At 40.5% G+C, this 16,623-nt stretch overlaps 1 protein-coding gene across 4 annotated transcripts in view; it reads right to left on the bottom strand.

Annotated features, from left to right (window-relative positions):
• The window catches only part of AMPH (amphiphysin), a 212,028-nt gene that overhangs the window by 15,652 nt on the left and 179,753 nt on the right, over positions 1–16,623 (bottom strand). Inside the window, exons 16-17 of one of the 4 annotated variants that reach the window (XM_077864091.1) lie at positions 14,021–14,077; positions 9,461–9,586 (exon numbers count right to left, since the gene is read on the bottom strand). The exons of 1 other annotated variant lie outside the window; for it this stretch is intronic. In XM_077864091.1, coding sequence (XP_077720217.1) covers positions 9,461–9,586; positions 14,021–14,077 — 183 coding nt within the window. The remainder of the gene's footprint in view (positions 1–9,460; positions 9,587–14,020; positions 14,078–16,623) is intronic. 2 more of the 4 variants (XM_077864092.1, XM_077864093.1) reach the window with 2 other exon arrangements.

Genomic DNA, 16,623 nt, shown 5'->3' on the forward strand with positions numbered 1-16,623 from the left:
CAAGTAAGAATAGTTACTGGGGAGCACCTGGGTGGCTCCGTGGTTGAGCATCTGCTTTTGGCTCAGGGGTGCTGTGATGGAGTCCTGCATTGGGCTCCCCACAGGGAGCCTGCTTCTCCCTCCGCCTGTGTCTCTGCCTCTCTCTCCGTGTCTCTCATGAATAAATAAAATCTTAAAAAAGAAAGAGAGTAGTGATTGGCTGCAGGAGAATTTGTAATCTTTGGGCTTTGTGTAATTTAGTGACTAATTTTAGTTACTCATTGTTTTCTTGGCAATGTGAGCTCTGAACAATGCCTGAGAAGCACTGGTCTTGCCAGTAACTGGTCTGGGTGAGGCTAACCCGAGTATAAATTTCATAAATATCTATCAGGTAGTTTGAACTGAAAACAGGTATTTCTCTGATTAAAAAATAATGGATACTGTGGGTTTAAAGATAACAAAAGAAATAACATTTTCGCATATTTATTTTCCTTCATTTTCTGTGCCTAGTGGGACTTTATTGTCTATTTTATAACACAGGGATCATGTTTCTTAGAAAAATTATATCAATAGTCTATGTAGTTTGTACCTTATTGTTTTTTCTATTTGACAACTTATTTAACATTTATGTCACTGAACACTACTTGGTTTCTAGTTTTTAAATGTTATAAAATGTTCCTTCTGAAGGAAGATCTTGGTTTATAACCATATTCATAGCAATTGCTTAGACTATACATTTAAATAATTTAAATACTAAACACTAATCCCTTTATTCATTTCTAATGTCTCTACTGAGGACTGTTTTTGAATTTTTGCCCATCACGTTATGTTAACAGTCAATATAAAGAAAATAAAAAGAATCCTACAGTGAACATCCAAGAACATACTACCTGGGATCTCCAATTTACACATTACATTTGCTTTACTCTGTCCATCCATGTTGACTTTGAGTCATCTTTCAATCTATCACAAAATATCTTCATAAAATGTTTTTGAGAAATTCTATGGTGATTCTATATTTGATAGTATCTCTCTGTTGCTCTCACATGTGACCAACTACACTCGCTTGGGGTAAAACTGCCACAACGTGATTTTTTGTATGTGTTCAAGGTCTGGGAGGCTTTCCAACAGCTCCTGAGCTTTAGAACTTGGGAGGGCAAGTCTGAGGTCCACCTGATTGCTCTTTGGTAGCACATTCTTTCCCTCAATTGAAATGCTCCTAGGACTTTCTTATAAATTCTGAATTTAAATCTTTATTTTAATTTTTAAAAATCATTTTGTTTACTTATTTATTTGAGGGAGAAAGAAAGAGAACCAGAAGGGGGAGGGTCCGGGGGAGAAGCAGACTCTTAGCTAGTCAGGGAGCCCGACAGGTCGCTAGGTCCCAGGACCCTGGGATCACGACCTGAGCCGAAGGCAGACCCTTAACCAACTGAGCTGCTCAGGTGCCCCTGAATTTGAAATTTTAAAAGAATATATTCAGATGTTAGTCCCTCATTAATTCTGCCTTTTGTTGGTGATTTCTTATGAACCGCACACAGGAATTCCTTCAACTAGAAAAACGGGGACAACTTCAACTTAAGTCTGTTTTCTTCTGTTGGGCTGGCTGGTAGAGTGACTATTCCTGTCTTTACGGTCCCTTCTTGGCAAACTGAGTCATGAACCCACTGCTTCCTACTGTCAACCCCAAGCAAGGACTCTTGATAAAGAACGTGAGCGAGTGGAATTTCATAAACTATACTGCATCCACTTACAGTCTTGGAATGCTACTCTTTAAAATGAGATTCGTAGATTACAATTAAAATACTCATTTACATGCATGATTGGGTACCTAAGCAACCATGTCATAAAATCCCTCTCAATTAAGAGCTAATTACATGATAGAAAGATAATGAGAAGTGGCTGGTAGGACAGTGTTTTGCCCATTTTCCCACAGATTCATTGTTTAGAAAGGTCTGTATGGAATGGGAAGACAGAAGACCAACCATCTCCTGGCTTTATCCACTGCACTGCAGACTTAGAAATTGGTACCTGGGTTCACAGGTGACAGATGAAAATGATCCCAAAGCTGGAAGGACCACAGGGCTCATCTGACCCAATGCCGCCATTTTCCTGGTAAGGGAACAGGACAGAAGAGACTACCATGGAATCCGAGAGAACTAGGGATCTGACTGTTAGTTCTGACTCTTGCACTCATCAGTATGGGAGCGGGAGTGACCCCTCAGTCCCTCTGGGAAGGAACAAAGGGAGATAAATATCCCAGGGCAATCCTGATCACAGGCCACCCTTGGCTTTTCCTGCCCATCCCTTAATCTGGATCTAACCTGAGCCCTCGACTTGCCTGAAGATCCATGCATTTCTATGGAAATAGAGGATTTTCTGCCAGATGCATTTTTAAGAAAAGCCTAAGAGGCAGGTAGCATCATCACAGCCCCAAAGACACAGGTTGGTGGCCAGTACACAAACTCTATTTAAACAGCTCAGGTCCTCATTTTCCTCCAGCAGGACTGCAGAGCTGGGCCCTCCCATGGAGCACCGAGCCTCCAATGGTGCTCCTTTGCAAGGTGGCACCTGGTATTACAAACTTCATTTGATATATCTATGGGTATCCCCTTCTCATAAAGGAGGTTAGTGGTTTTCTTCCCCTTGACCTTCATCTCAATTATCTTTTTTTTCCAATCTACTCCCTGAGTATTGCCTTAACTGCCATCATGAACCTGCAGCAGCCCGGTCCCACCGCGGCTCCGCTAGGTGGCTGGCAGCACGGTTGCCATGGCAACACCTGTCAGCATTGGCTCCATATCTTCCTTTGAAAATTCTGCAGAATTTCTGCAAAAATTCCAAAGTTAATGAATTTTTGGCTCATCGGGCCTTCCAGGTCACGGCAGACTATCCAACAGTGATACACATTAGGACGCCGAAGTTTTAATTACACATTAGGACACCGAAGTTTTAATTAGACATTTATTTGCAAAGTCTATAAGAGAAGTGGATTGGAAAGGTGGGTTTCTCTTTCAAAGTGAAGGTGAATATGGTGTGTTGCACACTCTCAGAGCTGGGGACATGAGCAAGTACTAGTTTCCAAAGTAGCCAAGCCACAAGGGACAGCCTCCTCTTAAAAGGCTGTTTAAGGGAAATGCCTTTCTGGTGCAAGGAACCAATCACCTTGCCTGGCCACGTTATCTTTGGGTAATACGAAAAAGCATTTGTTGCCACTGCTCGTATTGCTTTCTTGTGATTGGCCCAGGCTTGGGTTGGCAGAAGGAGGCTGGGCTGCCAGATATGGCCAGAGACCAGATCAAAAATGGTGATCTGCAAATCACCTAAATGTCATCATGGTCTGCTGGCAAAACTCCCAACCCTGACCCTGCCAAAAACCACATGCACCTTTCTGGGCAGCCTGGAATGCGCCCAGATGATGAAATGGCCTGACTCCTGAGGACTGGTAGGCAGCTGACAGTGGCATTTGAAAGACCCTGACTACCGACCCTCTGTTTTTGTAGCCTTTGAACAGCTCATGGCATCAGTTAGCAAAACCTGCTCCAGGGTGATCTGTCAGCTATTGCCTAGCAAGTATCACAAGGGATTTAGAAATCTTTAATTTTTTAATGTGATAAGTTGTAGATTTTTGAACATGGGAAGAGATCTAGTTTAACAGGTACAGCATTCTTAGAAGAGAGAAAAGTGGCAGAGAAGGGGAAAATGATTTCCCCAAGGCCACCCTGCTGGTTAGCCATGGAACGAGTTCTCCAGACTCTCCATTCAGGAGTCTTCCTATTACATCCTCGTAAATACTTGCTTTACATCCAAAGTGGGGGATTAGGACACACGTTCCTCCTGAGGAGCTCACGGCTGAGGCTGCACAAGCATTTCTGCTTCCACCCTGACCCTTCAGCAACAAGACAGGAATGGCCACCGAGTTGTAGGATGTGTCGGTGTCAGCGTGGACAGATTTCAGCCTAGCTGTGACCCCAATGGCTTTAGTTAGATGTCATGTGAAACTGGCCTATAAATGGACTTTCATAAATCCTGCTCTTTTTGAAAACATAGCCATCTGGTGCAGTCAGGGGCTGGCTCTCTATGGATTGGAGTGCCAGGATTTAATTTCATGTTACCATTTTCTGGGTGTGTGATCTCTGTTAAACCCCCAAAACTGTGTCTCAGTTTCCCTGACCTGTAAAATGGGGCAACAATACAGAAATAAAGCCTATTTCTTGGGGCTGCTGTGAAAAAAATGCATGTCAACCACTAGCGCTCAGTGCTGTCCACTATTACAATATGGTCCCTGTCTCCTTTAGCCTTATTCCCTCATGGTTGTTCTAGCCACACTGCCTTCCACTTCAGGCCACACGAAGTGAGTCTCAAAGAAAGCATCTGAGCCGACTGAGACTTGTGGAAAATGAAGGCAATTTGTCAGAGAAAATTTCTTGGATCCGAATGAGCAGGGTTTTCTTCCCCCTGATCATACATAGGATAGGGTTCCAGATGGTGTCCACTCACCAGGAGTGGTCCAGTGTAAGGGCCCTTCTGCCGTGGAGGAGCTGAGAAGATAGAATGAACAAGAAAGAGCAAGAAGCGGAGGCAGGATGGTAACACTCACTGGTCTGGGTCCTCACCTCCACATCATCCTCGGCCTACATAAATCTCACCATTGTCACCCACGGAGTGAGAGGGATGAGCCAGTTAAAGACGTCTCTAAGGCTCTTCCATCTCTAACTCTGATGTAGGGGCAGCGACTGGGATCAATGCTTACAGGAGAGGCTGTGAGGTAGACATTGCTGTCTAAGCAGAGCTGTCTTTTGAACATCTGAATGGGTCTGATCTTTTGTTTTTAAGACTTTATTTATTTATTCATGAGAGACACAGAGAGAAGCAAAGACACAGATAGAGGGAGAAGCAGGGTCCCTGTGGGGAGCCCCATGGGGGACTCGATCCCAGGACCCCGGGATCAGGACCTGAGCTGAAGGCAGCCGCTCAACCACTGAGGACCCAGGTGCCCCTTGAATGGGTCTGGTCTTACACAGGCTTGCCAGGAATGGTTTCTGCGTGGGCTTATGAATTCAGCCAATGTACACTAAGAAGAGAGAATAGGGGAGGGGTTTGAGGGTGGGGTTTTTTTTGTTTGTTTGTTTTGGTTTTTGGTTCTTTATCTTGGTTAATTACAACCAAAGCCCTGTTAAAAATATGTTGGTAAATTGAATATAAATTTTAAAAATGTAAATAAAAATGTCAAGCCAAAAAGTAAAAAAATGTCAAGCCAAACCACAAGATTTCCTATGTGGTTCTGAGTGAGCACTTTGAGTTTGGACATAATTCTATAATCATGAAGGGCAGACAAGCAATCAAGCTCCTCTGGTTTCCTGTGGTCTTCTATGTCTTCCTCTGACCTATTGGGAGTTCACACCTGGAGGCGTAGTGGGAGCCCCAGCTCTCATGTTTTCCACACGAGGAGAAAACTCAAGTGCTTTTTCCCATACCAGTGACCATCACAGAGGAAATCCTGACTACTGTGTAGTCTTGGCCTCCTCCACCACCAGTCTATGTTTGCAGGAGCCTTGTCTACTGCCTGCATCACTGTCTCCCCTAGATCCAGAACAAAGAGTGATATCTAGAGAGGACTCAAATTATATTTGTCAACTAAATGAAGGAAGAAACTAGCACATGCCTTCTATTCAAGCCTACAGAAATCTTAGCAAGATGAATTCATAGACTGTGTCTGACACATAGATATATATTTGGTGGTTTAAATTGGTCTTGACAAGTCAACTTCAGTCTGGTGACTTTTCAAAAAACAAAACACAGCAAAACCAAAAGTAGTCCCCAAAATAATAGGTCAGTGTTTCATCTTCCAGGACTCTTCACCAATCCTAAAAACATCTTTACCTTGATCTTTTCCCCACTTATATTTTAGAAATGATGCTAACCCTAAATTTAATTGCAGTGTATTTCTTTAGAAATAATAGGGGGGGGGCAGGTATTGGTCCAGTTCACACAGAGCAAAATACAGGAGCTTTCAGAAATTTAGAAAAAATTAGACCGTGATTCTCTACAACAAAATGGAATAACTGTGGGTAAAAATCATTATCTGACTCTTAACCTAATTTTCTGGTATATATATATATTTTAAGATTTTATTCATTTATTCATGAGAAACACACACACACACAGAGAGAGAGGCAGAGACACAGGCAGAGGGAGAAGCAGGCTCCATGCAGGGAGCCCGATGCGGGACTCGATCCCGGGTCTCCAGGATCACACTCTAGGCCAAAGGCAGCGCTAAAACACTGAGCCACCCAGGCTGCCCTCTGGTATATATCTGAGACAAATATTAATCATTTATTTTCCTAAGATGATTTTCATTGCTTATATAACATGGAAACATTTGGACAAGAAACAAGTGCTGGCTTTTAAAACACATCCTATAGAAACACAAATGCAATTTAGTATTGCAGGGAAAAACTAAAGACATTAGATACGAGCGGAATCAAACAACAAACGAAAACGTAATAGTTACTGTTCTTGAAAGCCCCAGGTTTCTTTGTTAAAATTTCCTAATTTTGAAATTACATTTGCTTTTTTTTTTTTTTTTAACAAAACCACCACAAACTTCACCTCGGACAAAATGCACTGTCATGGCTGGAAATAAGAACTGTGTGGTGACAGTTTGGCAGCAAAAAGGATGACCTTAGAAGGTCATGTCAACCCAATCCTGACTTATGACAGCCATAGCCAACTCATTAATTAATGCCCAGGACACAATGTGGATTTTTTTAAATGTCTTCACACTAAATATCACACATCTAGCAAAGGAGGAGATCTTTCTTTAAAAAAAAAAAAAATAACCCTAACATTATCTTAGATTATTATGACCAGAAAGAAAGAAGCTTTAAATCTACATTAGAGAACAAGAATATATTCTGTGTAATGGTAGTCTCTTAAGTGTAAGGGAGAGCATGGGGAAGGATTGTCTTGATCCAGGTATGTCAATTTAAAACACACAAGATGGTAGCCACCTTAGACGAGTGTTAGGCAAGCAGAGGTAAGCTGCCTTCTTGTACTATTTTTGTTTAGACTGTATGAGAATGGAGACATGAACTACTCAAGATTTTTCTCCTCAGAGAGAGTGGCTCACAGGTGGGCTGTATGTACCTGCTGTTCTTACATAAACCTCTGGATCTTAGAAGGTGCCTGAATCCTTCATAAGACTCCCCAAATTGCCTTATATTTCACAAGGAATCCAACTGTTTTATTCTCTAAAGTTCACTTATAAGCTTTAGGAGACAAGTATTTCCAGAATGAAGAATGTTGCCAAATATCTCCTCACCCACAATCAGGGAAGCTGGCTTTAGTGACGGTTGATCCATACATTTTGCTAAATATCTTTCTTAAATTCTTAAAATCACCCTTGGTTAAAAAGATTTTATAAATCTTTATAGTAGGTATGATACAGTAGCTACTTAATGATGAGTGGCTATTAATATTGTTTACTGGAAAACCAATGAATTTGGATTCTAAAAAAACAAAAACATATTGCTATATGTCTGGTAAAATAAGGATAGGAGTGCAAGGTACACAGCCAGGGCCCTCAGGGAGGTGATCATGGACAATCACCATTCCAGCCCACTTTTAACACATGAGCTCATCTATTTCACATCCCCTGTCTACTGTACATCAAACAGCTTTGCTCAAAACCCTGGATATTTTGGCATTAAGCCTTACACTGAGTAGTCTGGGCCACGGAATCAATGCAGTTTAAAAGCACTGTTGAGGGTGAAGTCTGTGCTGCTACTCAAAATAGAAATTCGATAAGAACTTTTTGGAACCAAAGCAATTTCTAAACCAACATCTGAACCTTATCAATATCTTTCTAATTCCTTGGTATCATCCATATTCTTTCCAAAATCGAATCTCTTTTTTTTTAATTATAAGAGTTGTAAAACAAAATCAACTTAAGATTCCCTTCCTTTGGTATTTACATAATCTTAAAGTTAAGTTGGGAGGCCAGATCGCAGTCTGACACCAAATAAAAAGGCCCCTTCTGCACTGAGTTAAGGAGATCACCAGGGTATCTGGGAGAAAAGGTGAACACTGAAGCCTGAAGCCTCAGCCCTCTCCAATCAAGAGTCCAAGCAAGCAGCCTTCCAAGAGGGACTCAACCTAGCAGAACACATTTCTTGTTTTCCCTATAGGACTTGGTCCAACTCTATATCTTTAAATGGAAAGCATGAGCATTTTTGCTTGAGTCATTCTTAATCTGTATTTCCCATCACTATCTTGCTCTATTATTTATTTTTCTACTCTATTAATAAACTATAGATTTGACAGATGACCTACCCCCTTCCTGATAAAATAACACAACAAATAATAGCAAGAAATATAACTTTAATTTCTCTAGTTACCTAATCTAGTCAATGTTATTTTGGGGGCAAAGGAGACTGGTTTTCATCTTTGTACAGATTCCATAAAGACTGTAGGAAATGGTAACCAGACTGAGAGTCTTTGGAGACATTTTAACTGTATTTTATAAACAAACTAAATTCCATTCTCCATGAGTATTTTTTTTAAATAGGTCCCACACCCAGCATGGAGCCCAAAGTGGGGCTTGAACTCATGACCCTGAAATAAAGACTTGCACTGAGATCAGATGCCCAAACCACTGAGCAACCCCGGTGCCCCTCTCCATGAGTATTTTGAATTAAAGTTTCCTTAGTATTATCCTACACTTTGAGGAAGGTTAAACTACCCAATTCAACATGGCACACACAGAGTTCATGCCAGTTTGTGATGTGGTGTGGTATATGGGTTCATGGAGCAAGGGTAAGAGCAGGTTTCTAAGCAGACAAAGGGCCTTCACCCTTGCATAAAATATATCCTCAAGGTTCCTCTTATTAAAAGAGCCAACACCAGACATGATCTTGAGGAAATGGTTGTGTACACAGGAATCTTTATAGATTCAAGGATTTTTAATATAGGATTTCAATCCTTCATCAGGACTTAACCAACCTACAAAGCTAGCATTATAAGAAATCAACATGTAGACACAACCAACAAAGTTATTATCCTCTGTTTATCCCCTGCAGATTGGTCCCTCACTTGAAGGCCCATCTCTAGCCATCCCAGGTGGAGCATAGCATTAACAAGGCTGGTTATTTGTGAGGTCTGCAATCTTAACTACCATGAATGGGAGAGTCTCAGAAAAGAATGAGGGCATCCTTTTTTGAGAACCAAGCCTGTGGCTACATGACATTTCTCTCTAGTTCATAAGATCGGGTCTCTAGATCACTTCCTTTCAAAACCATGAAAGACAATGAAGTTTCACTGTCAAAGACACATAGGCTATTTGAACCTGGGGAGTCATGGCAGATGAGGAGGTGATTTGGCCCAAGTGAAGCATGGATGGGAAGGGAGAAATGAGATCACAAGATGAGCAGGACTGTGGCAGGGGAGGCAGGCGGAGGGTGGGAGGGGGGGCGGTGCTCACCACTGCCCCCTCCACTGGCTCCTCAGCCTGGGTGTCCAGTCCAGAGTCCAGCCCAACAGCAGGTACAGCAGCGACAGGGGGCTCCTCTGCTTTCGGCTCTGTGGGCGGAGCCTGCTCAGATTCAGCCTTTGATTGTTTGTTTTGAGCATTAGAAGAAAAAGATTCAACATGTGAATGGATAACATCACAGAATACCGGACAATTAAGACTTTCTTCGTCATCCAGTAGGCAACTAGCTTCATTAAATCTGTGTAGGAAGAAAGCCCCACATTTGGCCTCATAAGCCCTTAACTGAAAATTAACTCTTGTTAAGCTTGTCTTTAGCATCACTGTGCATCATAATTCTCCCTGAAGTTAGACAAAGACTTACCATTTTGACTACTCATTGTACTTACTTGTAACTTTATGACATCTGTAAGAGATCCTCAAATGGTACCCTCTACTATTTAACAGAGAGAGAGAGAGAGGAAATCCTAGGAGCGCCCCACCTTTGCTGGTTGAATGGAGGGAGGAAGAGCTCAGAGGTGCATGGTTCTGGGACCTCCCAGTTCTGCTTACATGCACTGTACCCAAAATGGAGGGGCCACCCCAATATTCATATCAAAATGCATCAGTCTGCATGGATAGGTCATTATGAAGTCATTGTGCCATTGCCCTGGCTGGGAGGAGCAGGCCCAGCTACCTGGCCAGTAGACACCCCAATCACAGATACTTTGCTGCCTCATATAGTTTCTTGTTTCGCTTCTCCCCCCATCCCCAACAGATCCTTAGCAATCCATTTCCTTTCATATAATAAGCTAGTTCTGTAAAGAACCACAGGGTGGTATTCTCTGGTACCAATTAGACTATTCTAATTGTGTGGACAAGAGTAGGGTCTTTGCATCCCACTGTGACCTTTTCTCATAGACATCCTCCAATTATATGCTGAATCAAGCCTCTGGACTCTTAGCTCCAGACTTTGTTAGTTTTAAAATGATCAATATTAAGCAACAACAGGCCACAGGCCATCAAAAATACCACAGCCACTGCCTGTCACCACAGCTACTGAAAATGTTCCCTCTTTTTCAATTTGGACTAATGTAAGCATATGTATTTAGCAGTATCACTTCACTAGATGGGTGGCCATTAGAAGGCACATTAAGGTTCTTTTTCATCAGGACACTGAAACTGTAAGAAAGCTGAAAAGTGCTTTCCTGGAGTAGTAAGAAGTCTCCAATAGATCCTGTGATTGGAGAAATTGGTTAACTTTTGTCAGACTTTCACCAGAAGCAGTGAAAAATCTCCCCTAGCTCTCTCACACACATCTGCCCACAAAGGTGGGTGCACATGACAAGTTCCATATAGAAGGGATGGGAACGCTTTGCTAAGATTATAGGAAATGAGTAACGAATGGCTTAGTGTTGGATAAACACACAAAATTTTTCTCTTGTGCCCCCCACCAAACCCTCCATTGTGACTCCTGCCTTGATCACACACCGCCCTTCCCTTTAATGGGCATAATAAAAAAGAAAGGACACGCTGGTAGATAAGTGTGCAGAGATTTGATATTTTTATGGGCTTTTATAACCTTTACGGGGTGATCTGACACAATTTTTAAGAAAGGATGAGATAAAATTCGCTCTAATATACTTTTAGGAGTTTTTTATGGGAAAAGATTTCACTTTTATTGTTCAAAAAGAATTATCTTTGCAACAGAACACGGTTTCAGAGCAGCGAAGAGATACCGTGTAAGCGCTCAGGATATAACCTTAACAATTTGGAAATCAAGGTGATTTGCTATGAGAAGATGGTATCAAATGACCGACACAACAAGGAAAGCAAGGGTAATTTGACAAAGCACCAAGAAATCCATATGCAGAGAGCTGTCCCCCTGTGAGCTGAGTGTATAAGAAGAAAGCATGAAGCCAGATAAGGAGCCAAGAGAAGTGTCAAAATAGGAGTCAAATACATATATAGTGGTACATTAAATAAATACAAAGATAACTTAAAATGAAAAAAAAAATCTGTGTCAGAGCTTGGGCTTCTTGGAAGTCCAGAAAAAACTTTGAAGTTTTATATAAGACCAGAATAAGTAAGTGGTTTTGGATATGAGCTGAATTGTGTTTGCTTGCTAAAATCAGACAAAACAACAGAAGCATAGTATGAAGAGAAGGTAGGATTGGTTATGTCCCTACAAGTCACAACATTTCCCCTGTCTTATAATATCACACTAGATACTACAATACAGCTCTGCAATTTAACAACTTAAATTCTAGGGAGGCAAGCATAACTCACTCAACGATGAGTAAGGGTGAAACATGATAGCATGATTATACATAAAAATCAACTATTCCAACTTAAAAACAGAAGTCACCCTTCTATTCCTTCTAAGATAATGTAAAATTGTAACTTTTTTGTCAAGACAGAAGAAAAGCCAAGGTAAATCGTGAATCACATCTTGTGGGATAATCTAAAGTAGTCCTGTCAGAACTATGCCCTGCTTCTACCACTTTTTTTCTACAAGATGCCTCCTGTAACATACCTTGCAAATGGATTGATACCATGCCATACCCATTTAGGAGCTCTGGTGATCATTTCCTATTGTTTTCTTGGGCTAGGAGGTCATCATTACACATTCAAAGGAGAAGTATATTCTAAATTTTTTGGTGGGGGCAGGATATCACAATGGTTTAACTCTGATATACAGAAATGGAATTCTTCCTTTAGAACAAAATGAGATGTGCAGCCTTCCTGCACATTTTCCAGTATCGTCTGTCATAAGATGGAAAGCAGGTCATTACAGATGAAGGATATGGGTTGGGAGTGGGGTTAAGAGTCTGGTCACATTCCAGTATAGCACTTGCCTTCAAGTCCTGCTTCTCCAAACTTGGAAGAGCTGATTTAGTGAGAACTGCAAAGGGCCGTAGAGGTAACTGAGACCTGAGCAAGGTTTGCAGAGTTTAAACTTGTACTCAAGGGATGTGCTATGGGGCCGTAAGATGCAGACTGGAGAGATGTACAGCTGACCTGCTAACTTAAACCTTCACTTTGCTCAGACCAGTCAATGAACGAAATGTTGGGAAACTGTCCTGCTCCTGGGAAGAGCCTACAGAATCACCACTCAGTGGGAGATGTGCATTTACTATGATTTCCTAGTTCCCCACATGGCTTAGCCAATGTTAGCAGCATCTGCAAGACTGGGCATGACAAGGTTAAGTTCCTCAAAGGAAAGAAGGTATAAAATGTCTACTTCAGAGCACACATACCCAAAGAAGAGAAGAGCAGGCAACAGAAGCTCCTACGACAAGCTGTGAGCAGTAGGAAGATGTTTTAAGAAACTTAAAAACCACTGGATTCTATGCCTGGACCTTTGCCTCCATGTAATAGGTCTGAGTTTAATTATGATCCACTGTCTTTCCTTTTATAGCAATATTCCTCCATTTTTCTCTTGACCCACTCACAACTGATAATTAAAAATGTCATGCTCCAGTGTTGGCATAACCCTGACTCCATCACCCAGGCTGAAAATTACCAATGAACATGACACATAATTCTCTCTGGCTCCCTTATCAACACCAACATAATTTGCATTTTAAATATTTAAATCTTGATTCGCAGGCGACACAGACTCCTCTCTCATCTGGTTACCCAAAATGCAAAAGTCTGAAAATCGGTGGACGAGGTATTACCAATGGGCTAGCCTTTGAGAAATATTAAAGTAACCTTTAAAGACAAACATCCCAGAACAGAACTCCTTACTTAGAAGTGAAATCATCTAAATAGAAACATGTATTCTACTTAAATCCAATTCTTAGCTTCCAATGTGAAAGCCAGGAGTTGGGATAATTATATCCCGTTCCCACGGGAAAGCCAGTGAGCTACAAATAACCCTCGTGAACGCCGCAAACTGTATGGCACACCACCACCAAGCTCACAAGGGACATTATTTAAGGCCTCTTCTTTCAACATCCCTAGTAAGGTGCTAGGGAAAAGCTTTCCCATGAAAGCTGCAACAACAATCTTGTTGGAATCTCCTCTAACACCTAGAGTAATTCTGTTTGCTCCTACTCACTCCCTAGCCAAGCTTTGCCCTCATGTCCTTTGGCAGCAACAGAGGAATCACATCTCTGGTATGCAAGACTCCTTTCTAAGACTCACACGGGGGAGGGAGGAGATGAGAAAAGAGATAGTTTCAGGCTCAAGGAGAAGCAAGGATCTATCCTGAAGCATAAATTCTTGAGGCAGTTTTACTTCTAAACCTGTGGAGTAAGTTATACTCAAGTGGAAACATCCATGTCATTGATGGATTTACAAGGCTCCACCGAAGCCTGGAAGTAGGAGGCTTTTGTTTTGTTTTGTCTTGTCTTTGCTGGGATCACTGTGCCTTTATAAATAGAAGCAACTAAAATCAAAGTCACAGTGAGATTTTTCAGCAGCTTTCCTTCCTATTTTCTAAAAAAGAAAGGGCTGCAGAAACTACATTCTGGATATTCAAGCTCTAGATAACCTAGAATGATCGACCCTAGAACCTTCAAGAGCAACTAACAACATTCCCAAAAACACACACTGAAGTCAGCTTACCAAGTCACAGATCATGCTCTGGTCTGTCTGCATTGTGAATAATGAAGTGTCCTGGGGCTGAAATTGGGGAGGAAACAAAAGAAAACTTATCAAAGTTCCAGCTAATTTGCTGAAAGAAAAAAAGAAAGAAAGACAAAGATATCATTTAAATTAGCTTCCATCAGTTGTATCAATAAATACATTATAAAGTTTTTTAAAGTCTTTTATTTTAAATTAGAAAAGCAGATAATACAAAAGTAATTTTAACAGTAGATGTCTTAAACATAAATGTGAGCTATGAAACCATGCATTAGTACAGTTAAGAGTCATTAAAACAAAGAGCTCACACTCTTTTTTTTTTTTTTTTAAACCTCATGCTCATTTTTGTTCTATAGCTTTTCTTCTGGACATCTACACTGAATTAGAATTCAGTGGCTTTCAGCTACAAATTCACATTTTTTAAATGTTGAAAATTCAGTCTTACTCTATCACCTACCTGTGACTTCTATGGGTTAATAATAAGCCATATCTTAAAAATTGTATACCATGTATTCATTGACTTAAATAAAACCAAGCTGGAATAAATCTAAGGGAACAGTGATCTCTAACACAATATTCATCTCTCATTACGCTGGTAGCCAGGCTTACACCTACCAGACAGAAGACCAGAAGAGCCATTCCTGGTTAATCTGACCAGTTGAAGACAGAAAAAAAAAAAAAAAGTACCTACAGAATTTGATATCAGAGCTCCCCAAAAGAAAAGATGAGACAGTGACAGTTGATTAAAGATGCTGTATTGAGGAATTACTTGAATCCAAACTAAACAATAAAGGGAATTTCATAAAGCAAATCAAAAAAAGGCATCAATCTATAAGCATAAAAGAATACAAAAGGTAAGAGCAACACAATTTTGAAATTGAAGAATAGATGAATGAAGACGTTACTTGGCAGATCCCAAAAAAATCTGTATCCTAAGGTGATGTGAGAAATGCCAACAGCAAGTCAAGTTTATTACTCAGAACTCCCAAAGGATCAAAAATTAGAAACACGAGGACCAAGAAAAATGGAAGCTGGGTGGTACTAAAGATGGAGAACTGGCTGTGAGTCTGTTAAAAAGTAACTAGACCTCAAGCATGCATCCAAAAACCAAGCAATATCCTTTGACCCCACCACTAGCCTTGGCATTATTTCTGTGGAGGTTGAAACAAAGGGCCTCTGGACTGGGGAACACAGAGGCATATTAGAAAAGTAGCAGCCTTAAGTGAGCACTTAAGTACTGAGAGCGCACATCCCCTCCCTCCAGCTCCCAACTTCTTCCCCAACCACTTCCTGTTATACCCATAGACAGGAGACCAGAAGAGCTAGAGATTTCACCAGCCCAAGAAAAATGCCTCCAGAATTTCATCAGGGGCTCCTCAACAGGAAAACTCAACCAGAAAATTCCAGAACAGTATGTTTAGTCAATGAGCTCTACCTACCTGTACAAGTCTCCTGTCAGCTTTTTATTATCCCCCTCTCAAATATGAGTAGACAGACAAGACCACCAGATGTTTAGGAAAAGTCTCAAGTATTAAAGGGAAAAACTGAATAGTTAAAAAAAGGAAGTGGAAGAAACAGACTAAGTGTAAAATGACCTTCAAAATGGACACGATCATTAGTATTTCCAGAGATATGATGTAAGAAGAGGATGCTATTAAAAAACTAATATTCAGTAAGGAAAAAGAGCTCTTGGAAATTTAAAAAAGAATGGTAGTGACAAATCTATTGAAAGAGCTGGAAAGTAAAGAAAGATAACCAAAAAAGGAAAAACAATGATTAGAAGACAAAACTAGGAAGCCAATATAGGAAATGGAGAATGTGACAGAATGACAGAACAAAAAAATGGAAGAGAAATTATCAGTAACATTAAAAAAAAAATCCCCAACTAAAGGACACAGATTTTTAGAATAAAAGAGCCTTAATACAATGTATGGAAGTGGACTCAGACCACAGTATATCACTGTAAAATTTCAGAAACACAGGTTAAAAAAGAGATTCTACAAACTTCCAGAATAAAGGAGAGTAGTATGGCAGGCAGCAGGGAGAGAGAGAGAGAGAGAGAGAGAGAGATAGAGAAGAATTTTCTCAAAAATACCAAGAATCAAAACAATATAGTGATTCATCACTTCCATACATCACCTGGTGTTCATCACAAGTGTGCTCCTTAATCCTCATCACCTATTTCCCCCATCCCCTACACCATATCCCCTCTGATAACCATCAATTTGTTCTCCATAGTTAAGAATCTGTCTCTTGATTTGTCTTTCTCTCTTTTCATTCTTTTGCTCATTTATTTCTTAAATTCCACATATGAGTGAAATCATAAGGTATTTGTCTTTCTGTGACTTATTTCATTTAGCATTACACTTTTTCTAAGTTTTTATTTTAATTCCAATATAGTAAACATAGACTAATAACTATCATTCCCCAGTAATTTTTAATACTTCAGTCTCTATACAAATACAAATTGCCTGAAAATTGAAATTAAAATTTTGATATAAGATACAGGATTTCTTTTTTTTTTTATTTTTATTTATGATAGTCACAGAGAGAGAGAGAGGCAGAGACACAGGCAGAGGGAGATG

This window comes from Canis aureus, chromosome 21, assembly GCF_053574225.1.
Source record: "Canis aureus isolate CA01 chromosome 21, VMU_Caureus_v.1.0, whole genome shotgun sequence".
NCBI classification, from domain to species: domain Eukaryota; kingdom Metazoa; phylum Chordata; class Mammalia; order Carnivora; family Canidae; genus Canis; species Canis aureus.